This window comes from Rhineura floridana, chromosome 3 (genome assembly GCF_030035675.1).
Source record: "Rhineura floridana isolate rRhiFlo1 chromosome 3, rRhiFlo1.hap2, whole genome shotgun sequence".
Lineage (NCBI taxonomy): Eukaryota > Metazoa > Chordata > Lepidosauria > Squamata > Rhineuridae > Rhineura > Rhineura floridana.
The window spans coordinates 144,860,796-144,886,742 of NC_084482.1; the positions used below are offsets into that span (position 1 = coordinate 144,860,796).

At 40.6% G+C, this 25,947-nt stretch overlaps 1 protein-coding gene across 1 annotated transcript in view; it reads left to right on the forward strand.

Annotated features, from left to right (window-relative positions):
- The window catches only part of CACNA1D (calcium voltage-gated channel subunit alpha1 D), a 316,751-nt gene that overhangs the window by 87,171 nt on the left and 203,633 nt on the right, over window positions 1-25,947 (forward strand). Inside the window, exons 4-7 of the mRNA XM_061618220.1 lie at window positions 13,936-14,075; window positions 14,766-14,908; window positions 19,071-19,223; window positions 20,692-20,888. Of these exons, the coding sequence (XP_061474204.1) occupies window positions 13,936-14,075; window positions 14,766-14,908; window positions 19,071-19,223; window positions 20,692-20,888 (633 nt within the window). The remainder of the gene's footprint in view (window positions 1-13,935; window positions 14,076-14,765; window positions 14,909-19,070; window positions 19,224-20,691; window positions 20,889-25,947) is intronic.

The following is a 25,947-nucleotide window of genomic DNA, read 5'->3' on the forward strand; positions in this document are numbered from 1 at the left end:
GAGTGCCTTCTACCACCTTTGGTTGGTGGCCCAGCTACGCCCTTATCTGGACAGGGATAACCTGGCTTCAGTTGTCCATGCTCTCTAACCTCCAAGTTAGATTTCTGCAATGTACTCTATGTGGGGCTACCTTTGAAGATGGTTCAGAAATTGCAGCTTGTGCAAAATACAGTGGCCAGATTGGTAACAGGGACCAGACGGTTCAAACATATAAAACGATTCTGGCCGGTTTGCATTGGCTACCTGTATGTTTCCAAGCTCGATTCAAAGTGCTGGTTTTAACCTATTATGCCTTACACGGCTTGGGACCACAATACCTGATGGAACACCTCTCCCAACACGAACCCACCCGTACACTACGCTCCACATCCAAGGCCCTCCTCTGGGTGCCTACTCTGAGGGAAGCTCGTAGGATGGCAATGAGGGAGAGGGCCTTCTCAGTGGTGGCCCCCAAATTATGAAATGATCTCTCTGACGAGGTGTGCCTGGCGCCAACACTGTTATCTTTTTGGCGCCAGGTCAAGACTTTCCTCTTCTCCCAGGCATTTTAGCATGTGTTTTTAAATTGTTTTTTTTTAAATGTGTTTTTAAATTTGTATATTTGTTTTTAATGTTTTTAATTGTTGTAAACCACCCAGAAAGCTTCGGCTGTGGGACGGTATACAAATGTAATAATAATAATAATAATAATAATTCTTGTGAACAGAGTAGAGGGTTTTTTTTTAAGAATCAAGCAGTAAGTACATTTTGTTAAATAAAATAAATAAATATCATATCCACCCCTGCTTGCTTGTTTTCTAAAATAAATAACCCCAAATATTACAACTTTTTCTCATAGGGGAGTTGCTCCAGGCCCCTTAACATTTTAGTAGCCCTTGTCTGACTCTTTTTCAGCTGTACAATATCCTTTTTGAGGTATATCAACTAGAACTGGGCACAGTATTGCAAATGTGGTTTGACCATAGATTTGCAGAAAAGCATCACAATATTGGTAGTGTTATTTTGGATCCCTTTCCTAAGGGTCCCTAACATGCAGTTTGCTTTTTTCACTGCTCCATGTTTTCATGGAGATATCCACTATAACCCCACTCTGTTTTTTGGTCAGTCACCACCATTTCAGACCTCATCAGTATATATCAGTATATTAGCCAACAAATCCAAGAGTGCATCACTTTCCATTTCATTGCATTTGCCGTTTGAATGCCCATTCCCCGAGTCTAAAGAAATCATTTTGGAGCTCGTCACAATTCCATATAATTTTTACCTCCCTGAATTATTTGGAGTTATCCACACACCCAGCCATCTCACTGCTCACTCAAACTCTAGATCATTTATGAAGAAGCACCAGACAAGATCTGAACAGAGTGGTTTATAACAGATGCTATTGGAGGTCGCTGATTCATAGGGTCGCCATAAGTCGTAATCGACTTGAAGACACGTAATAACATCAGTAGCTGAGCTACCACTGGCATAGCTCTGGGCATCTCTGGAGAACTCTTCTCCTGGAGGTCCCATCATTTCTTGGTACTTTCTTCAATGTAAGTTCTCTTATTCCGTAATTTGTTTGTTGATTACATAGCTATTTAATTCTAAATAACTTTTTGTCACGATATTTACTATTTGGATGAAACAGTTGAGCTGTTAGAATGTGACTATTTTTCACTTCACGTCCAATTGTTATGCTTCATTTCCTATCTTGAAGCTTTCAGTGGAGAATAAAAGATGCCCAAGGCAGGTCAACCTTTCATTTCTGCAAAAAAGAGATGCCATCTGTTTCATGCTGTGTTAAGTATTCCATTGGAATGCATGTAAAATACAGCCTTCAGCATATCCTAATTTTGAAAAGAAAAACAGTAAACAAAAGAAGTAGCATTAATTACCGTATGTTGTTGTTCTATAAATAAGTAAATCCCACAAAGCACTCAGAGTTATCTGTTAACAGTCAGAGCTACTGGGAGATACTTGGTATCTCACAGATTGAGCCCTTAAGGTATTTCTCAAAATAAGATTTGTAATGAACAAAAAAACCAAAAAGGAGAGCTTAATTTTTTTAAAAAAAGAACACAAGCACAACGGACTATAGTTTGAGTTCAGTCAGGGTGATTTTTATTTTATTTTATGCTTTTGGCACATCTGGAAAATTGTGATGATGTAGTGACTAAATATATTTGTATGCAATAAAAATTGTATAGAAAAGGTACAGCTTATGCAATATAAATCATGTTGTCTTCTCTCTTTCTCACACACAAATACGCCATGCTCTCCATGATCTCTCCCTCTTTGCCCAAGTGCATCTCTTCCCCCCTGACTGTACATACTTACACACACACATTCCTTTCTGTGTTTGTTATTAGAAAGAGTGATAAGCGTGTGCACGCACACACAGGTACATCATAAACAGTGAAGTCAAAATGCCAGAAGTACAGGCTGTGACATTTTTATACAAATCTTAAATTTAACAAGAGAAGCTCAGTGATCATTCATAACAGCACTGGTGGCCGATTGTACACTCTTCCTAATTTTGCTTTGCTCAATTTAACACCTCTGGTGATGTTAAATAGTGGTGGTGGGGAAAAGTTGAGTTGGAAGCTATTCATTGACACTGGGGAATCAAACACTAACAATTAGACATCTGAGAGAACAATTATTAATCTTAAAAAGATTTTCCAAAGAAGTATAATAAAAAGATAAATACTACAAAACCTGTACTTGAAAAATTGTATCTTTTCTTTCTCCATTGTATTGGCTAAAGACATCTAAGCAGGGTTAGTGCTATCTCTTTCCTCTGTTTCTGCTAAACCTATTGATATAAACCTGTTGTATTCTGATGCTAAATCCTATTACAGGAAGTATAAACTCCCTGCATCTTTAAAAATAACATATCTAGAACTGCCAGTACCTTACAGAATGAAAATGGAGTGCTCCATTCACATTAGTTTCATATAACAGCATGAATATCAAACTGTAGAACCACCAAGCCTAATTTCAAAAGATGATACAAAAAGCCACTGAAAATTACCATTTTTATAGTGGTGATGTGTTTTTTCAACCTCAGACTTTAAGAAAATAAAGCTGAAGACACCCTGGAAATAGAAGACTAAGTGTGTGCTAAACCTCCTTGAGCAAGGGCTGGTGGTTACCTTATATCTTCCTTTCAGCTTTTAAACGTGTATCACAATTATGGTTGGGATCCACTTGTTGTTGCTGTTTCAACTGCATTCCTTTGAACTGATACGTGATTCCTTTCTGTATTCGTTTATTGCTATCTTGTGAAGGAAAGGAAAGCGACTCTCAGTCCAAAAATCCTCCTTGCCAACAACAACTTGGAGTCTAATCCAGCTGCAGCTATGCCTGCTTCCTTGGAAGTTAGTCCTATTTAACTCATTGAGGCTTACTTCTGAGGAGGCATGTATAGGATTGCAGTATTGAACATACTGGCTCTGGCTGTCAGTCTCTTTCTCTCCTTCTCTCTGCCTTCTCTCTCTCCTGCTAGCTTCTTACTCCTGAATTTTATTTGATCCTCCCCCCACCCCTAGAAAAGCAAAGAGCAGGCTAGTCGGTTTCACTATCATGTTAGTAAAGGAAACTGCAAAGCAAAGCAGTTTAATGTTATATTTGGAATTTGCTGTGCTGTTTTTTTTAAAAGAAATTGGTGCCAGGAACAACTGCGGAAACTTGCAACATTAAAAGTTTGGTCTGCATAGCTGGTGAATCTGTGAGCTGTGGGGAAAATCCTGTACCAAATTTGATTTCAGCAAAATTCTCGCCTATCCCTAATTGCAAAACAAGTAACACTAAAGGAGGGGCAGGCAAGCTGACTGTTTCTGGCCTGGAAAGGGTCTTGCTTCTCACCTGGCATAATACTTTGTTTAACAAGAAAGAAGTTGTAATTACATGATAAATGGATGAACCTTTGTCCATAGAAAGGCTATATGAAGCTTAAATCAGGAGGAGTCATTCCTAATATTTCCAAAATGGCAGCCAGTTTTGGAACTGGTTTTGGGTGTTGTATACTAGGAAGATTTTTCTTCCTGCTATCTCTGGAATGAGTAGCCTATGGATGCACTGCAGTGTAGTGCAGGGCTGCATAAACCAGGGTAAAAGGATAGTTGTGGCCTGTAACTTTTATGCTGTGTCTTCCTGATGTAATGCAAACTGGTGCTCATTAGTATTAGTATTTGGGGAAGAGTATTTTTTTTTAAAAAAATGAAAATAGTTGTAAAGGTGTTAGGGCTTTGTGCAGGGAGTATTGCTAGGCTTGGTTTGTCATCATGCATTTCAATACTTTGTCACATTTGACTGTCATGCAAAATATACCCAAGGATTTTTCATTTTAAAATGCAGCAATTTTTTAAGGCACTTATACCCACCCCTTAGCAAAGGTCTCTCAGAAATCAGTTCTAAGATGGTCCTTGCTCTTATGCTCACATGACATAAAAACACATGACACAGGAGGGGAAAAAATGAATGGGAGAGCGGAGGCTAATTCGTAAGAGTTACAGTTCTTATAATGCAGTTATATAGTTCAGTCTATGCAGATTTTGGCATTCTAGAAGAACAGCAACTTACCAATGTCAGTGGCAGTATGCATGAAATACAGTATTTACTATGAATGTGTTTAAGGAGTTTGGATTAATTGACAGATAAAAATAGCACAAATGGAAAGCTCTCTAGCTTTCACATGATGGGCTCCCTGTGTTATACTAAAGTAGAGAGGCCAGGTGGTGGCATCACGAAGGGTGTGTCCATACTACCAGTGTTAATGCTGATGTAGGTTGCACAGATCTGTTTTTTTCTCTGTGTGGTTCTGTGCATGTTTTGTTATCAGCCCATGGAGAACTCTTGGCAGGATAGGTCTGAGGAGGGGGAGGAGACCTGTGATCCAGCAGTGGAGCTCAGTGGTCTCCGAGTGACAGATGAGGATGCCGGGAAGGGGCAAAGTGATCTGCCCGTTGACAGCCCATTTCCGAGGCGTCAGCAAACAAGGAGGAAGAACATTTATTTATTTAATTATTAATTATTTGATTTATATCCCGCCCTTCCTCCCAGCAGGAGCCCAGGGCAGCAAACAAAAGCGCTAAAAACACATCAAAACATAAAAACAGACCTTAAAATACATTAAAACAAAACAACGTTAAAAACATTTAAAAAAAAAAAGCTTTAAAAACATCTTTTAAAAAAGGGTTAAAAAACATGAGTTGTCAATCCTCCCCATTACCCTCTTTTCAGCAGTTGTTTCACCTCCCCGCCTGCCTCCTGTTGCTGACCCAGCTCCGGCGCTGAAGAGGATGTCGCAGGTGTAGTCGGGGGATGAGGTGGCCAGATTGTGTCTCTCTCTGTTGCCTCTGATGCACTGGAGGCTGTGCAGGCGCAAGCAGAGACAGCCTGTTAACCAGCCCACTTGTAGGAGTGCCTCATTTGCTTGCTCAGTCCTGAGCTGGAAGACAAGCCTGCCCCACCCTGCATTGTGACTACTGGCACAAGTAGGCTCGCGTCCCCCATCCTACATTAGAGGGACTCAGGGAGTGTGTCAAGTGTTGCAACGTCTTTGCTTGAATAGTAGTAGTTCTTTGGAGTGATCTTAACCCTGTGCAAACTATAATCTGATCTATGCTCCAATCATGTGCAAAACTGGATTAAAGCTGAGGGTTCTGCATCTGAGTGTTGGTGGGAACCAGAACTCTATTTCAGTGTTTCCCATCCATGCTAGTGGACAGTACTCGATGGAATGTATTTGCACTGTGTGTTGTTGCTCCTCCCCTCAATTAGTGCGTTACCTAGCACTAATTCAAGAAACCTGAGGTCCGTTGTGTGCACGCATGCAGTTATTTGCTTACTTGTGCACACAGCCAATTTTTTAAATTGATTTTTGAGATACACCAAACTTGAACAAAACTGCAGGTTAAAAAAAAGTATATGTTCTGCCCAGTCCCACCAGTAGCTCACCCTCACTGAGCTCTGAACACCCAAGGTTCCTAGTGGGCACACAGACAGAAACTTGTTCACCTGTGTGTGCAGCCAGTTTTAATTTTTGAGATACAAGTTTTCTGAGTTGCCCAACCAGAATTGCACAACACATTGGGTTAAAAAATGAATGTAAAAATCATTTTATGTCGCAGCTTGCCAGTGGAAGCCAAAAGTCACTACACACATGAACAACCCCCCCCACACACACACACACGATGCACCTCAGTACATCCACATTTGGATAACATGCAATTTTATATTGAATTATTTTTTTATGTAACACTTTATTAGTGGATCAGGAAAATCCAAATTAAATGGGGCAACAGTACAGTCTGCCACGTGAATGAGGACAATGTTGTGTGAATGATGTGAACGAAAAACATGCACACATGGGATGTATCAATCAAATCCTCTGGAGGAAGGGCAATAGCTCAGTGGTAGAGCTCAGTATCTTTCAAGTTTCAGTCCCTGGCATCTCCAGGTAGGGCTGGGAGAGACCCATCTGAAATCTTGAAGAGCTATTGCCAGTCTGTGTAGACAGTACTGAGCTAGATGGACCATGGGTCTCGCTTGGTATAAGGCAGCTTCCTGAGTTCCTATTTTGAACTGCCATGTGTATAGAGCTTTAGAAGCCTATAGTTATCTTGGAACAGGGATGGACAGACTTCAGGCTTGTCGGGTTTGCTTTTTTTTACTAGAATCTGAAGATCTACCATCTAGAGCCAGCTGCAAAAAGCACACAATCAGAACAGGTTGCTTCTGAGCAAATTGCGAGCCTAGGGATTTATTTTCAGAACCAGAACTGAACTGAGCTCACAGACCTTTTGCACAAAGTCCATTCCTGGTTAGCTTTCTTCCTTTCATCAGCCTAATTTAGGTGGGGAAATTAATTTTTGTTGTTGTTATTGTTAAATGAGAGTCTGCACCAATCTACTGGAAACAACCTAGAGATCTTCTAGCAGATCCTGATCGATCTTCTGTCCACCTCTTCCTTAGAACACCACACTTTAAATTTCCTGCAGACTCCAGTTTGTTCCACATCCATAGCTGTGATCATAAGATGAGATGATTTATGAGAACACGAAAAGCACTGGCCAGATCAGAAGCTCTCGACTCACCTCTCACTGTGTAAACAGCAGCAGCGTTGCTATCTCCTGTAAGCCTTGGTGGATGGAACCTGGAGTTTCATAGGGATACACAGAGATCTGTGAATTACCCAAAAGGCATATGTCTATAACTCTCAGCAGTTCCTTGTCCATTTAATCAGGGTCAGATTAACTAGTCTTGAATTCATTATGCAAGTCCTGATATTGTTTTTGTTGTTGTTCTCAGCTTCATACTCCCTCTGCAGTTGTGCAAGCAACTAGACTCTAATGGGAACAGAACTATGCATATGCAGTGTTACATTGTCGAGTCCTTAACTTGTGTACCAAGGCGTTACCATTTAATCAGCACCATTAGAGTCTTATAATAATAATCTCATCTATGAATCACTTCTCATGAGGCACCCTGAAGTAATTTACAATATAATAAAACACATAGAAAACAGTTAAATATATAAAAACAGTTAAAACAATTGCATATATAAAAATAATTTTTAAAAAACCAAATTTGTGTTTGTGTATATGTATTAGGGATGGAAAGATCTGTCAATTTTGGTTCTCTCCATTTCTAATTTTTCCTATCTTAAATTCAGTTCTCTACATTTCTGGAGCATGCTTTGAATTGTTTTTTTTAAATCCTCATGAAAATTCACCAGCATTTTAGTTCAAATTTCTCCTAATAAACACATTTTTGTTGGCAGTTCTGACTGATGTACACATTTTTGCAAGCAATGTCTTGTCATATATTACATTTGTGTGTTCTTTTCACCCAAATCTTCATTTTTATGCATACTTTCATTTTTATGCATACTTTCCCCAAACATGTATTTGCGTAAACATTGGTTGATTGGCAAACTACACTTTCGCCTAAGTGCAAATTTCAAATGATGGCTTTGTTTCTGTTCTCATATTGTTTCGGAAAGTGTGAATTTGATAGATTTAGCTTGAAATGCAAACTGAATCAAATTTCTTGCCCACTCCCACCCCCACAAAACAAGTTGAAAACAACAACAGCACATATATAAAAGCAATTTAAACCTAGTACAGAGCTGGGATAAAGATCTCCATTTAGAAGGCTTGTTGAAAGAGGAAGGTCTTTAGCAGGCACTGGAAAGACAGTAGAGAAGCTGCCTGTCTGATATATAATGGGAGGGAGTTCCAAAGGGTAGGTGCTGCCACACTAAAGGCCCAATTCTGATATTGTGTGGAACAGACCTCCTGAGAGGATGTTATCTGCAGGATGTCTTCATTGGTTGGGTATGTGGAGGGTGAGACCATTTTTAAGGTATCCTAGTCCCAATCTGTATAGGGCTTTGTACACCAATACAGAGCTTGGAAAAGTTACTTTTTTGAACTACAGTTCCCATCAGCCCAATCCAGTGGCCATGCTGGCTGGGGCTGATGGGAGTTGTAGTTCAAAAAAGTAACTTTTCCAAGCTCTGCACCAATATCAGCATTCTGAACCCATTCTGGTAGCTAATTGGCAGCCAGTGCAATTCTTTTTATAGCCGTGTAATATGATTTTGATATTGCACTAGCTACAGCTTCCAGGTGATCCTCAAGGGCAGCCCCACATCAAGTGCATTGCAGTAATCCAGTCTGGAGGTTATCAGTGCATGGACAACAGTGGTTAGTCTATCCTGATCCAGAAATAGTCATAGTTTTCTTACTAGCTGAAACTGATAAAAAACACTCCTAGCTACGGAGGCCTATAGTGACAGAGATGGACTTGAGGAAAAACCCCAGATTATCCAAATCAAGTAATTGACCAATTATCCAGTCAGAAACCACTCATCCACAGTGCCATCATCTTGCAAGGATTCAGAGTCAATTTACTGGCACTCATCCAGCCCACTGGGCCAGGGTTTGTATGGCTTCTCCCAATTCAGACATTACAGAGAAATTGAGCTGGGTATTAGCATATTGATGACATCGCACTCCATATATCCTAACAATTGCCCCAGTGGCTCCATGTAGATATTAAATAGCATTAGAGACAGGATGGTACTCTGCAGCATCCCATAGCTTAACTGTCAGGGGGCTGCCAATCACCCTATGCTATTGTTATGGGTTTTGTGGTTGAGATGGATAATTTCTATGAGTCCCCTTCCAGCCTCTGATTTGGAATCCTGTGCCTGGGGGTGAGAAACTCACTCTGCTGGTCAGATTAGTTTTTTTTGTTAACTAATAGAGTGGTCAGGTGGGTTAATGGGTCTATCAGGTGCCCATCAACTGGTGAATGGGCCAGAGAGATCCTTTTGTCATTGAAACTCTTCAGGAGAGCTGCCCCCCCCCTTCTGGGGCTGAGGAGAGGCTTGTGTTTTTTGTTGTGTCTGAGAACGGCTGGGAACTGGAGGCAGGCAGACTGGCTCTCTGCACCATGGCTTTGGGGTGCCTCCTGTAACCCTGATGGAAAAGCTTGATATTGGACTGCTGATGCCTTGAATCCCTCCATCCTAAGCTCAGGTTGGAATGTGTGTAAATAAATAAACCATATTTCATAAATACACCACAGTCTCCGCTGACCTTCTCCCCAAGGAAACCAAACCCTGGGCAAGCTCAGGGACCCCTAGAAATCTCACTGCTCGGAGATTGGGGTGGTGCGCAACACTATTTTCTGAAACTGATCCTGGAGATAGAACTGGAACCACTGTAAAACAGTGCCCCCAATGATCATCTGTAGAGCCCGTTCAGGAGGATACCATTGTCAATGGTATCAAAGGCTGCTGCAAGATCATGTAACAAAGTCATATTCCCTCTGTCTTTCTCTTAAGAAAGATCATCCATCAGAATGAACAAGGCTGAATGAACATAACCACTCCTGAATCCAGCTTGGAATAGGTCAAGATAATCAGAAGACAACTTCATTGGATACTGCCCCTGGAATTCAAATAACAGTTCACAGCAGCAAAATTATTCCAGAAAGTGGGAAACTATTTTGCAAGACAAAAACAGGAATATGAACAGCATATACAGCACACATCAGAAACATAAATGTTAAGTGATAGGGGATATACCTGTTTAATAACTGCAATTGGAGGAGATTTCTATATTGATATATGTTGTTGAAGTTCACTGCCCTGATTTAAAAGCATGGATTTTTTTTATTAACCACTAAAATGAAATAGACCACTAATGGAAGATTTTGAAAACACAAAGATAAATGATGACTGATGTGCACCATCTGCCTGGGGAAAAAACATTTCTTACTGAGAATTTAATTTCTGCTAAGCTGATTTGCTTATAAGAAGGAAGCAAACCCTTTCCTCTGAGGAAAATGAGGTTTTAATATCTTCTGACAAATTATGAAATAGCAGGATACACAATGAGATAACATTTATTCCATAGATTAGGGTCAGTGGCATCTTTTGCATTGATATAAGAACTTTGGGGGGAATCAAAAAATCCTGGTGTATGATCTGTGAGGCCCTCCAGAGTAGTGCTATGCACACTAGTTGTTGGTGGCATGTACTGGCTTCCTAGAGCTTTCCTGCCAGCTGAATGTATTTGATTGGTACAGTATTGGTTGCCTTTTCATGGACTTGGAGCTTGAATGCTTGGCGGTAGTGGTGGAATTTTGCTGTTTGAGAGAGTGATGCATGCACCTTCATGATGTCATTATTAATAGCATGATGTGTGAACTGCTTCCCCTGAAAAATAGGATGTCTGCAAATGTCATATGACACGAGTGCTGTGTTGGCAATTAACAGCTTCTGATCCACATGTAATTTGTTACAAGGTTTCCTGAGTATTTCTTTCCCCACAGTCTTCATTCTTACACTGGTGAAAAAATAAGGTTGAGAGGGAGTGAGAAACAGTCCAAAACATAAAAACAAGCTGGGATGATTGTTTCCTCAAAGATTGCTTCCTCTGGACATGTCTTCGGTCACCCTGATGCTATACCTTAGATTGATCCATAAATAAATATGTAGGGTTGTATTTATTTAATGTAGCACTAAGGAGATTTTTCTGTCAGCTCAAGTAAATCTGCTTGCCTGATGGAACAGTCTGTCCCTGTACAGTGTTCTGGGAGTTCCTCCTGACCATCCAGAGCAGATTTGGGGAGGGCATGGAGGCAGGAGAGGGAGTGATGTCCCATTGTGCTAGCAGGAATCCTGGCTTCCACTAGTGTAAGGAGTTAGTTGACTACAGACCACAATATTTTCTCTATTTATATACTGCCGGATAAAAGTTATCTGAGCGGTTTACAAGTAACAAATTAAAACCAGTCTAGTTGTTCATCACTACATCAGACTGGGGGATTTTCAGCTTATATCATAGGGCCAAATGAAGGGTAGAAACATGCACTGTTCTGCAGGTTCCAGTGCATCTCCACCTCTTTCTTTTGAATACGGGGGCACACAATGCTAGTCAGACCCCATCCCTATTTATTGTAAAACCTGGTGGGAGCAGCTTGAGTACTCTATTTAAAAAACCTCTGTTTCAAAGAGACTTCGTATCTGATCGATCGATCAACCCGTTCCCCCTCCAGGTGTGGCTAAAGGAAACACTGTGCTCTGGCGACTAGTGTGTTCACAGCCTAATTGTGACACACAAGATCCATGCATACAGTAGGTCTTAAAAACTGTAGCAGCTGGGGGCTAGTCGAATCACGATCACATAGGAAGCTGTCCTATACAGAGTTAGATCACTGGCCCATCTAGCTCAGTATTGTCTACACTGACTGGCAGTGCCTCCCGGATTTCAGACAGGATTCTCTCCCAGCCCTACCAAGAGATGCCGGGATTAAACCTGGGGCCTTCTGAGCGAAAAGCAGATGCTCTACCATTGAGCTATGACCCTTACACTATGGCTCGTCTATGATCCTTGTCACAATTTACCTTCCTAATCTACCTGGAGGATGGGTCTGTTGCACAGTACCCAACTGAAGATGACCTGCCCATGCTATCTGCCCTGTGGGACAAAACATAGCTTTTGTACCACATGCTACTATGGGGCAAATCACAGCTCTGGGTGTGGGATTTGAATAGGGGGGAAGTATGGTGACAGAATAACACTCATCCTGGAACACCACAGCCCTGTTGGAAATGTTTCTCCTAAAGAGACTGTTATAGCAATTATCTTCAGGTATTGTTGGGCAGTGAGGAATGTAGATTAGTACAAAGAGCATAGATTTCTGATTGGAAGAGTGAATGGTTTGACATTGTGCCTTGTGGACCCAATGAGAGCCAGTCCAAAATGTGTAACAGAGATGCTACATCCCTCACACGGTGTAGGTTTCACATGTCATCTGTATCATGCCAAATTTGACATAAGAAGTATCTTCCTATGAAAATCCCCATTTCAGAAATGCAGAATTTCAGAGAGAGAGAGAGAGAGAGAGAGGAAATAATTTAGTATTCTCTCGATGCCATTGCTGCTGAGCTCATTTTTAATATGGGCAGTGATGTTTCAGGTCACTTTTCAAACCAGTGACTTCTTATGTGAAACTGGGGGTTTCAGGCTGGGGCATGATGGTGTAATGCCTAGCCTTTATTCTATTCTACTCAATAATTCTACTCAAATTATTTTGTAATTATATATGTGTAGTCTGGGTTTTGTCCATGCCTCAATGAACACATGTACTGCCTCCCCAACCCCCACAATTTATTCCAGTTCAGTATCACAAAAAAACTTAGTTTTCCACTGAAATCTATATGGAAGCTGTTATGGCTGGGAAGGCTTCTATTTCTGGACCAGAGTGCCAGAACAGACTGTTAATTTGATGAAATGAAAAGGAATCTTACACCTGGTTTCTAAATATTTGTACTGCTGTCATATCTGTTTGCAACACAGTCACGATGGTGCTGCTGTGCTGGTGTGATGTCATATTTTACGAAGTTGTCCTGGCAGTGTGCCCTTATGCTCCATCACAGCACTTGTGTATCAGCAAGCCATGTTTTAACAGGGGTTGTGTCTTTACCAATCATTTACAGAAAGGGTGTCACACTTAACGTTGTTAGACTACAGTCCCCATAATCCGTGGCCGTGGTGGCTGAGTCTAATGGGAGATGGAACCCCGTAACATCTGGAGGGCCCTAGGTTCTGCACTCCTGGCCTACAGGCTGATGGGCTGAGGAGAGGTCACTGTAATGTTAATTATTTCAGCTCAGCATATTTGTTATTTTATATATCAGCAGATTGGAAGGAAAGTTAACTTGCGCAACATTAGTGTCTATATAGTATGTGTATTGTTTTACTGCATTTAAATAGAATAACTATTAACTTAAAATGCACTCAAAGTTTATTCATATATATGTGTGTGTTTATAACAGCTGGTATAGCTCAGTGGGGAGGAGAGCCTGGCTGGGAGTCCAGAGTCTGTGAGTTCAAATCCCCGCTCGTTTCACCTGGGTGTCAAGGGCCAGCTAAAGATCACCCTCACAGTGAGTGGCTCAGAGATTATGTGCCCTGCCACCTGTGCAGCCGTGGGCATGCTGCATAGTCCCAAGGAGCCCAGTTGCCCCCCAGCTGGCAGTTGCGGACAAGGAAGAGGCTGGCTTGTGCAGCTGTGGCAAGCTGAGCAGGCCCTAGCCAGCTGGGGAGGACTAACCTCAAAGGGAGGCAATGGTAAATCCCCTCTGAATACCACTTACCATGAAAACCCTATTCACAGTGTAGCCATAAATCGGGATCAACTTGGAGGCAGTCCATTTTTCATGTATGTGTTAATGGTGCTGAGGGTTGCATTTGGTCCTCTTACTGGTATGTAGTGATCTAAAGTTAGATGGATATTATTGGACTGTTTATTATTTGTTAGTATGCCTCAAGCATTTTGGCGAGACAGCCCATACATTTTTTAAACACAAAAACAATACTTTGGTTCTGTTGATGATTACTCTGTTATAATTCATTTCTTTTGCAGGAAAAAGTAGAATATGCCTTCCTGATAATTTTTACAATTGAAACATTTTTGAAGATTATAGCATATGGATTATTATTACATCCCAATGCATATGTTAGAAATGGATGGAATTTACTGGATTTTGTAATAGTAATTGTAGGGTAAGTCTGATTTTTAATATTTCAGGAAATTAAAATGGCTTGACAATGGTTCTGTATTTATATGCTTATTTCTAAATTAGTGACATAATAAATAATTCTCTTCAGTTTTGCTCGACTTCAGTGTTGATGTCAAATGCTGGGATGAATTTTGGGTAATATGATTTGAGTTGTTCTTTTGTGTGGAAGCTGTTGGTATATGATTTGAACTTGTCACCCAGCAAAATACAACAGGTCCAATTTTCTGACTCAGCAGCATCTGTAACAGTCTGTGCAGGCCATTGACATCGTAGGAGGTGAGCAATAGTTCAATAAGAAAGATGTGCATAAAGCCATGTGAATTCTTCTGTGGTACAACCCCACAAACATGTTTCTTCCTAGATACAAAGAAAGGAATTGGGTGGTGGTAGCTTGACACCAGTGTGAAATCTGATGTATTTGTTTGTGTTGAAAGCTATCTTGTAGTGCTTCAGAGAGTGAAGCATGTGAGTCACCCTGAGCAGTCTCTCAAACTGTGACAGAAGCTTTTTACCATTGAATCATTTCTTTTTACAATTTAATATACAAATAAAAATTTCACATTGACAGCTGTATAATTCAGATGTTTTTTTAATTAGTTATAAGGATTTTAAAAAAACTTGTAGTTTCTTGCAAAACAGAAGATGATAAAACATCTTAATTTCCCCCCACCAGATTGTTTAGCGTAATTTTGGAACAATTAACCAAAGAAGCAGAAGAGGGAAGCCATTCGAGTGGTAAATCAGGTGGCTTTGATGTAAAAGCCCTAAGAGCCTTTCGTGTGTTGCGACCTCTCCGGCTTGTGTCAGGAGTGCCCAGTAAGTCATAATCTATTTAATCATTTTATTGCAATTATTTTGTTGCACTTGTAAGGTCCCCGCTTATTTTCTCTGAAGAGTGAAATATGATGATATAGTAAATGTTGCCTTTCCTATCTGATTAATTAGATAAAGCCTGTTTTGAGATTGAAAAAAGTTTCCGAATTATATGTATGACTATTATAAAGGTTTGCTAAGGAGGAAAAGGAATCAGCATTTACTTCATCTTGTGGCCTAATCCTTTAAATTAGGTTCCAAGCTAGATGCTACAATAAAAATGCAGCAGCCTCTGAAAATGGCAGTCATGTGCATAGTTCCCCTCTGTAAGGCCTTGCAGAAGTTACCTGTTTCCTGACATCATATTGTTCTCCATTTCTTTCTTCTGGCTTCACATTGTTACCTGCTACTGCTGTGATGTGCAGAAACACAAAATGCTATGACATAAGAATATGGTAAACTCTACTAGACCATACTAAACAGATTGGGAGAACTAGACACATGGCTGCTATTTTTGGTGTTAATGAATATGTTTCACATCTCTTTTGGACTTTAGGCAGGTCCATATGGGAGTCTCTCAAGGCCCCACTTTGATGTCAGAGCAGCAGAATGATCCCCTCAGAAAATTAAGCCAGTGAAATGACCACAGTCAGTGAACCACGTTGATTCTGTCCCACTTTCCCTTTAACTCCTAACCTTGATAATTCATGTGCATGAATTTTCACACTTCCTTCCCTCTGGCAAACATTTCCAAATGCATTTGTCTTCCAAGGGGTCCTGTATAGCTTCTGCAAATCCCAGCCCTTCTAGCAATTCTGAGGTGTGTGGTAGGGCACATACTCAGTGTGTGCAGAGTGATGGTTGAGATTGTTGGGCCTAACTGTAATCCTGCGTGAACTGTAGAATGTGCCTAACACTGCCCTTCCCTGGGTCTGCACTGCAGGGAAATATTGGGCAGCTTTTCCACCACTTGATATTTTCATAGTATTTGGAGGGACCTTGGAGGTTGTCTATTCCAGCCCCCTACTCAGTGCAAGATCTGCAGTGCAGGATGTAACTACAGCATGCATGACAGATGGTTGTCCAGTCTCTGCTTAAATACCTCCAGTGGAGAGCCCACCACCACTTGAGGTAGTCTGTTCCACAGTTAAATACCTCTTACTATTAGGAAATTTCTTCTAATGTTTAGCAGACCCACCAATATGCTTCTGAGGAGGCCCCCCCTCCCGGCTTCCCAGGAAAATAGTGGGCAACTGAAATTTGCTCTCAGGACTGAAAGCTGGACCGCTAAAACTGTGAAGACTGCTAAAACAAGCAATTCAACAAAATGACAAGCATATAATGCTTTCCGTTTTATTGCCATTCATTGGTGCCTTTTTTTTAGAATGTTTTGGATTGAATGAAACCTATCTTCTTCTCATCTTTTGCTTTTAACATTTGATCCAGAAGCAAGGTTATAATGCTATTTATTAGACCATAATCTGTTGCCATGGAAATTATGGTAATTGGTACAGATTTAGAAAAAATTACTTCAATGGAGGATAAAGCTATTGTAGGAAATATGCTTTGAGTGGGAGAGAGCCTTTTGGTCAGATGTAAAATCCTGTCTGCCAACAGACCGATACCTCTAAATTTGTATGTGTACTTCTCTCAAACCACTCAAGGGCTGACCTTCCCCACTTTCTAAAGTGACACTAATTTAATTAAAATGTGTGTGTGTGTGTGTGTTTAAAAAAACTCAGCTTGTATTACCGTGCTCAAGGGTGTCCATGCTTACTGTGCATACCTTTTTAGAAATGATGTATACACTTCTTCTAGATTAGGGACAAACTCCACCCTCTTAGACCAAGTAGTCATCAAGACACCAATCCAAAGCCCTGGCTGGATCCACTTCCACATCTGAAAACCTGCTGCTTGTGCCACCCATGGTGAAAGGCGTGTGTGTGTGGAGGTTAGTTTTTTTTTTTAGTGGTGTCAGCTTCAGGCAGGCATAGTAGAGTGGCCTGGATCATGTCACTTTCCAGGAAATGGGATAGGTTTGAATCCATCATCTAGCTTTGTTCTGCCTCTGTAACACCCTGTTTTACAGTCTTACGATAGCTACCCCTGGGGGAAACAGTATCTGCAGTAGCATGCAGTCCATTCCACTTTTGATGGATTCAGCACATGGAAGAACACCTCTGCAAGCACATCCTGGCAGAGGAAAACCTCCTCCTCCTCCTCCCTCCCAACAGTGCATCTCAGGGGCTAGAATTGCTCTGCAAGTATGGATTCTCTCTCTCCCACCCCCTTTTTCCAAGATTACCCAGGGGTTGCAAATTTATACCGCAACCTAAGTGTCACTAAGTGTTAAGTGTCAGTTTTCCAAAATAATTCCATTTTACTTGGCTAATTGAAAGTGAAATCAAGCCACCAAAAATAAGTTACAGTAGAAGCTCATTATAATGCAGAGGTTGAAGGACAAAGGACATACCCGTGTTATAGGGTTTCCATGTTATAACGAAATCCATGTTCTGTAAACAGTATTTTACATGGGGGACATTGTCATCCCGTGGTACAGTTGAATATGTGGTGCAACAAACCGCTTTATAATGAGCTTCTCCTGAATTTCTACATACTTGAAGAACGATTTATTTCCTTACTTTTCTAGACCATCCATCAACCAAAGTCCTCTGGACTGATCACATAAATAAATAAAATACACAAATATAATTCAATCAGTAAAGCAGTCTCAGTACAAATAATACGTAAACTCCAAACCATACCAAAAACTACATAAAACTGATCAACATAAAAGTAATATAAACAGCCTAATCAAACAAACAGAGGTGTGCAAAGGTCTAAATGCACTGAAATACATCATTAATATCAAAATGCCTGGGAGCTTGTAGGGCATATGGAATATTGAGGTGTCAGTTAAGGTAGGAAAAAGAAATGGGGGAGGTGGAGAAAGAGGAATTAGCAATTTCAAGTCACGTGTGTCATGAGATTAAAAAACAACAGCGTCCCCTCCCTGGACTATACAGGGATGTTTCAGGAGGAAGAAAAGGAAAAAGACCACATTTCATACTGTTCAGACCCCCTCCCCTTTATGTAGCTGGAAAATGCTCAGGGTTGTATCCGCTGAAATTATCTCAAGAAGTTCTGCCTGTGCAAGGGAACTTTCTCTCCCCATGCTTCCCCCAAATCTGTTCTGTGGTCCCTCCAACTGTCCAGAGCAGGGGGAGGTTTTTGGGGGGGAACGTTTGCGTGTTTGTGTGTGTGTGTGTGTGAGAGAGAGAGATAGACACACAGACAAAGGGCAGGCAGAAGTCCTTGAGCTAATGGGACAACTTGGATGGCTACAACCCTCAGCTTCTGGGCTGGTAGCCCCAAACCTTAGTTCTCTTACACTATCACATCAGAAGCTACATTATACCTAGCCCACTGGGAGCATCTTTGCAAGGTCCCAGGTAGAGATATTTTACATCACTGGCTACCTGATCTTTTTAGCAGAGAAGAGGAAGGCCTCATGGGATTTGAGGGGGAAAGAGGTGTCTTTTTTCTCTTCCCTCCTCATGAAACTACCCCCTCCCCAGTCCTGAACAGAACTGCAAGGCTCCTTGCTGGTTGGAGCCCTGAACAGGAGCATTCCTCTTAGGGACTGGGGAAACATTACAGTGCTTTGCTATTATTTATTATTTAATCAATGTATAGGCTGCTTACTATATAGGAAAATATGTAGGTCAACTTGTTAATTTGTATTACAGAGAGGCAGGTGAATGTTTTGCTAGACTTTTGAAACCGAACCCAAAGTTTTAAGAACTCATGCTGAAGTTTCTGGACTTCAACAATTCTGTTAATGGAGTACCTCCAAACCTTTGTCTATGAGTGGTAGGATTTTGTACTGAGGCAGCCAAGTGTTTTTTTTATGAACATGGCCTTCTATTTGCCCCCTTGTATAAGTTGTTTCTAGATGGATTGATTCCCTAAAGGAAGCCACAGACCTGAACTACAAGATCTGAACAGGGTGGTCCATGACAGATGCTATTGGAGGTTGCTGATTCATAGGGGCGCCATAAGTCATAATCGACTTGGAGGCACATAACAACAACGTATGTTGTTTCTAGTTATGTGACTTTACAAAACAGCATTACTTCTTGTGTGTGCTTCTTGTGTTTTACAGGTTTACAGGTTGTCCTGAACTCCATTATAAAAGCCATGGTCCCTTTGCTCCATATTGCCCTTTTGGTATTATTTGTAATCATAATCTATGCTATTATAGGATTGGAACTTTTTATTGGGAAAATGCACAAATCATGTTACTTTGAAGATTCAGGTGAGTAAAATACGCTGATACTTCTAACTGAAACAGAATTGTTTTATTTTAAATCATGGGCTGAAAAAGAAATGATGCTCCCAAATGTTAAAAATACTGTTAACCCTGATTTTCACTTTTATGGAGGATTCAAAAGTAAGGGTAGTCAGGGCTAGTTTGTACATTACACAGAAACAAGGAAAACTGGGACACTTTTAGCTTGCTGAAATGCACGAAGTAGGACTCATGGATATTGCTCTGGAAGAGATTCATGTAGTCTCAAGGGCTCCCTACTTCACATGCCACAATAGATACTGGGAAAGCAGATGTATGTATTATTCCCACTGCCTCTGTCCCTTTTCACTGCAGAGTATGAACCCCCATTATCAACCTCAGACTGAAGTACAAGGAAGCTACTACTTTATTAAGATAAGTTCATGTTAAAACCATTGGCCAGTTGGTCTTGTGTAGAGTTAATTTTCACATTAGACTGATGCAGCTTTTTGTTACCAAAAGTAGGAAGCAATACTGAGGTGATTAATAGAAACACTAGACAATTAGAGATGCTACAGAGCCAGGGATGCTACAGGGCATCCTAAATCTGAATGCTACCCGCCAGAGTCCAGTAGATCAATATTGCTATTTGCAGTGGAAGAAGAGTAAGTTCTGGAAATCTAATTCTCAGTCCATAGGCTCTATATGACACAGTTTGCAGTTGTTGTCTTTCACATTAACTCTAGAGCAGATAATCGCAAACCTGTTCAGAATTAGTTTACATCATTCATAGTTTCACTGAATAGATGTTTGCGTCATTCTCCTAGGTTCAAATAGGTATGAAAAAATAAGGTCTACTGACCAGTGGTGGCTAGTGCTCATTGGGACAGGTAGGGTGGAAGGAAGTCAACAGTAGGTGGAGCCAGAGCCAATGACAGGTGAAACCAGAGCCCAAGGAAGCCAAGTCCTTCCAGTTTTGTCCTCATCCTTCTCCCAGCTGAGTACTGTAAGGCATCTCTGAGGCTAAGGAAGGGGAAGCTGACAGCCAGTGCCACCCCCTGGACTAATTGTAAGTAAGAAGGCAGGCAGGTGGGGTTGGCTGATGGCAAACTGAGATTGATGGGGCAGTGCCCTCTTCACCCTAATGGGTAAGTCTACTGACATAGATGTAGGGAGTCACTAATGTATAGCAGTGTAATATTGTATAAGGTGAGTTTCTACCAGGAGTCTACATAGTGCAGATTTAAAATAGACCAAGGATGTATCCAAGAACTGTTTCGTATGTAACACTGAGAAGGAAGTGACATGGTCCACACACATTTTGTGATCAGTCACTGATTATACTGCTGTCTGCTAATTTCTTTCAGTAGGAGCTGAGCCTGTTTTATAATCTCAGAGCTCAACTGCTTCAGGACTCCAGCTCAAAACATCTCTGCTTTCTCCAAGTCAGATGTTGAGAACTTCGTATACTGAAATGTTTTTGATCCATTTTTAGATATATTAGCTGAAGATGATCCTGCACCTTGTGCATTCTCAGGGAGTGGACGTCAGTGTCCCATTAATGGCTCTGAATGTAGGGGTGGCTGGCCAGGACCAAACGGAGGCATAACCAACTTTGATAATTTTGGCTATGCAATGTTAACTGTGTTCCAGTGTATAACTATGGAAGGATGGACTGATGTCCTATATTGGGTAAGTAACCAGTGACACTTTGTATGTATTTGGAAACAAGCTTCTGTGTGTAAAGGAAAATTACTGTGCTTTGAAGTATCTTGTCAGTCATAAATGTTTGTGAACCAGCCCCATGAAAGAAACACGGCTGTAGTCTTCTTCCTGTCATGGGATTTTCTTGGATTCCTCAGGTTAAAATGTCATATTGAAATGTGTTCTCTGTACATTTAATTTAAAGCAAATTCCAAATGTGCAATTTGAATCTTGTGTTTCTGTGCTTTTGAATAATATGTTTCATACAAAGCTCTACTTTTATGAAGGGATTTTCTGATTTTTTTTAAAAAAGCTGACATTTAGTATTTTTTTGCAGTTACAATTACGTATCAGCATGTTCTCAAATGGATTTATATAATTTTAAGTTTATAAGCCATTTAGTAAAGATACAGCATATGAAATATAATCAAAACCAGAGATTAAATTACTTCACTTTCCTTAAGAGGACAATGAATCATGTCCCAGGTTTCTAGAGCGGCTTGCTATGAGAAGATGTAACATAAGGAGTGCTAGTTAACAATTATGTCTACAGACTTTTAATGCTAGGTGCTATATTTTTATGTAGCTACACATATGTATTCATACTAAGCATACTAATGCTACTCAGTATTTTTTACTATGCAAGTATGCATTCCAAAGACCACTAACCTGGAGGTCCCACTGAAAACACCAGGATTAATAAACATACTTTCGACCAGTACATCAGAATCAGTTGAGGCCTTGAAAAGGTTGGGACCCTAATATTCAAAGTTATGGAGAAGTTATGTTTAATTTTGCAGAAGTGTGCTTTAGTGTTAGAGTAATTATACTGTAAGTCTAGGTAATAGAAAATCCTGTGACAAAACGTTATACAAAATGTTAATAGCACAAGCCTATGCATAGTTATGTAGAAATATGTCCCACTGTGTGTAGTGGGGTTTACTCCCTTGTGAGTTTATTTAGGATTTCATCATAAATCTAGGAATTCTGATTGGTGGTTGCATTGAGAATGGGATGGCCTGTAGGTATATCACCAGTCAAGTCTAGCCTAGCACACCATACTGTCCCCTAGCCACAAACATCATTATGGGCCCACTCATCACTCCCCCTGTCTTGTTTCTGACCAAGATGCATCTGGACTCTCAGCCTCTTCTAGAACACTACACAAAGAGGGTGGGGAATGAACTATAAATACTAACACACCCTGTCACCCAGCTAACACAATGTGTTGCCTTGTATTGACATGTTAAAAGCAGGCACTCATGTATAGGGTGACAAAGAAGGCATGAGTAGATGCCACCTCAAATATGACATCTAAGGTAATTTTCAAGGTCATGTATCACTGCATAGCATAGCTTAGGCTACTTTCGGGAGAACTGTTACAGCTCTTAAAGTAATGGACCGATTTAGACACACTATACACCAAATTAAAGGTAAGAAGCTGGCCAATCCTATAGTAGTAGAGCTCTGTCATTATGAGTGAATTGCTGTAAGGGTTAAGCAGCAAAAAAGCTGGAAATTATGGTAAAGACATGGATTCAGACTATAGAGCTATACAGTTGTTTGAAACTTGGTAGCCAACTTTTCTATAACATAATGCATGAAATGTCCAAATTGGATTGATAATTAAAGCAATTTGCCTGTACCTGTTAATGTTACAGTTCCACTGCTATTATATATTTGGTGGCCTATCTCTTTCCCTTCATTTTGGTGTATAACGGTTGGGGAACTTCAGGCCCAGGGGTCAAATGTGGCCCTCTAGGCCACTCTGTCCACCTTTTGGGACTAGGGTTGCCAGGTTCAGGGCCTGATCCTGATCCTGTATCTTTAGGAGAAGAGAAAGTCAGCCAAGTGCAGGTGTTCTTGCAACTCTGTAATGGGAAAAACCACAAGGTAGAATTCTCCCTTCCCTGCACAACTTTTAAAGATACAGAAGACCTCTTGGTTGCCGGGCCCAGCCTCCAAGAGGTCGTCTGTATCTTTAAAAGTTGTGCAGGGGGAAGGGAGAATTCCACCTTGTGGTTTTCCTCATCACAATGTTGCAAGAAGACCTGCACTTGGCTGACTTTCTCTTCTCCTAAAAATACAGGATCAGTCTCAGGCCCTGAACCTGGCAACCCTGTTTAGGACCCTCCTTAGGCCATGCTTTCTCCTCAGGCCACACCCCTTCCTGGCCCTACTTATATCCTCCTTGAATGGTTTGCCTTGCAGGGAATGTGTTCTTGAACTGTAATAATTCATCTTGCTTGCCTGTGTGGAAGATGGAAAGATGCATGTGTTCATGTCAGTGTGGAACACTTTGACATTTTGTGTGTAGCTGGAATGTAGCTTACTGTACAAAGGTAAGAGCCACACTATTGCTCCACCCACTCTTGCCTCTGGGCCCACCCATCACTGGGATGCAGCCTTGGAAAGTTCCCTTCAAGAGAATGTGGTTCTCAGGCTGCAAAAGGTTCCCTGTTCCTCAAGTATAGTGTGTCCAATCAATCCATTACCTTCAGCACTGCAACAGTTTTTGAGGAAGTAGCCCAAGTCATGTATTGCAGTGGTATGTGGCCTCGAAAATGACCATGGCCATATTTGAGGGTGCAACCAACTCACATCTTCTTTGTCACCCTATGCACAATTTATTTGGCATGGGTACCTGCTTTTAACATGCCAGTGATGGTACAAGTTAAAAAAAAATCACATTGTGTTTGGCCTGTTATAATATATGTAATATTTGGGTGGTGAGAATAATTAACTGAATATGTATTTTATTATTTCATAGCACCTGAAATAATAAAATACATATTCAGTTTATTATTCTGAAGCAAAATATTGATTAACCTATAATGTCATTTTCAATATATTTTATTTCTACTTTTTCTGATTGGCACAAGTTTAGCAAAATGATGTCACATATTTCGATGAGATACCCTGTCCTCATGTACAGAATTGTTTTGTTTAAAATACAGCTGCCCAGTATGCACGTGTGCAAATATCAAGGCAGCTGGCAACTGTCATTAAGGTAGAAGCTGTTGTGATATATGGAGGATTGTTTTTGTGACCAAAGACAGTCTCCTACTGAAGGTGACAGAAGAACAGCCCTAATTCTAAGTGTTTATGCAACCCACAGGGATTTAATTAAGTAATGCCATTATTCCCCATGTGGCATTAACTTCTAAAGTAGATTCTGCCACCCATGGAAACAGAAAATAACTATTCTCTGTGTTTACATATTCAGCAACAAAAACAATTGGCACTGATGCTATTCTTGTCTGCTGCTGCCATTTAGTTATAGACTAGTGAAATATCTGCTATTAGGTGGAAGGGCCTTTATATTAGAGGGAATTTTGAGAGGAAAGCGTACAGTGTATCTTCATGCTTGGTACTCAGAAGTACATTACATCACCTCACGCCCCAGTTCCAGGTCCTCACTATAACATAAGTGTAGAATTGTATTTTTTTTTTTTGCCATAGCAAAATAGACAGTCATTTACTTATGTGAGAGAAAGTAAAATGAATGGGGACTAAACCCACCATTTGCCTCTAGGGCCCCCAAACTGAGGTAAATAGCAAGTTTTGCTTCCTTGTGCCCTCTGTCCCAGATTGCAGCCCATTTCTTTTGAGAACTACGGTTGTCCTCTCAGATACAATGTATGAAATGCAGAGACATGGGGGTAGAACAGAAGCTGAAGCTAGGCTATACTCAGGAGAACTAAAATTAGAATAACAGAACTATTAACAAATCTGAAGTAAAGTAGTTACTCTGGATATTGTTTAATTTTATTATTGTGATACAGGAAATCTGAGAACCATTCACTCTTCCTCTGATTTTTCCTAACCAGCTCGAGTCTAAATGTGTGTACGCTATAGCCCCCACTTGATGTGTTACTCACACGAAGGGTTACTCACGTGATTATGGGTCAGTAGAACTGCATCATTTGCCCTGCACTTGAGGCTGAACAACTTCTCACCCTGCCTCCATCATTCACAAGTTAGGCATAGATGGAAAGCCTAAGCTCATAGATCTCTATACACGGAAGTGTTCCCCATGCAGATGTCCATGCCTAATGCGTGGATGTTGGGGGAAGCCATACAACCTTGGAATGGATTCAGTGGCATGCTCCTTGATTGCATGAGCACCCCTTCACATGAGTAATGTGTGAAGGGGGGGATTTGTGTACTTTATCATCTTCCATCTAGTATGAAATTTGAGAAAGCACAATATACATGTTCTGCCTTCATTTGGAGGCTTAAAATTAAATCTGTGCAGCAAAATTAAGAAATCCAAGTGTGCTGAAGTTCCATGTACATATTTTAAATAAATTTAAAATATGGTCCAGTAACAAATACAGTAAAGCAATATGTTTCAGTCCTTATTTTTAGGCGGAAAAACCCAACTTGGTATTTTATAGTGTTCAGATTTCTGAATGACAATACAATAACTAAAATTTCCAAATAGTGTGTAGTACTATTCAAAATTAAATGTAAGCCAGTTTCGTGTAAATAAGATTACAGAAAATATGTTAGTTGTTGTTTCTGGACACAGTAAGAAATGTGAAGGCCTGGAAAACAACCCAGAAAAATTCGGGGGGGGGGGAAACCCTTACTTTCCCCATCTTTTCAGGAAAAAAAACCCAGACAAATTTGGGAAAAAATTGAAAAAGTGTTTTTTTCTGAATTTTCCCAGTTTTTCTCCAGGCCTTCACATCTCTAGACACAGTTCACTGCAAAGTTATCGTGTGCAAGCTGCACTGAAATGCAGTGAAAGAGCATTTACTTGAGTGAAGCTGCTGGCCAGCAGGTAAAGACACCAAAGGTAGAGGGAACCCACTAGAGAATTCTAGGTGGTCACCACCCTGAAATTCTAAATAAGAAAGCACTATTCAGCTATCTCAGTAGGAACTACAGAAGCATACAGAATAAGTATGTGAGACAGAGACTACTGTGGATAGCTTAGTAACATTCAAACATGCAGATGATATATTACCAGAGGAAAAAGAATAAATATTAAGAAGTCTACTACTTAGAAGAGAGCATTGAGGTATGATGATTAAAATAC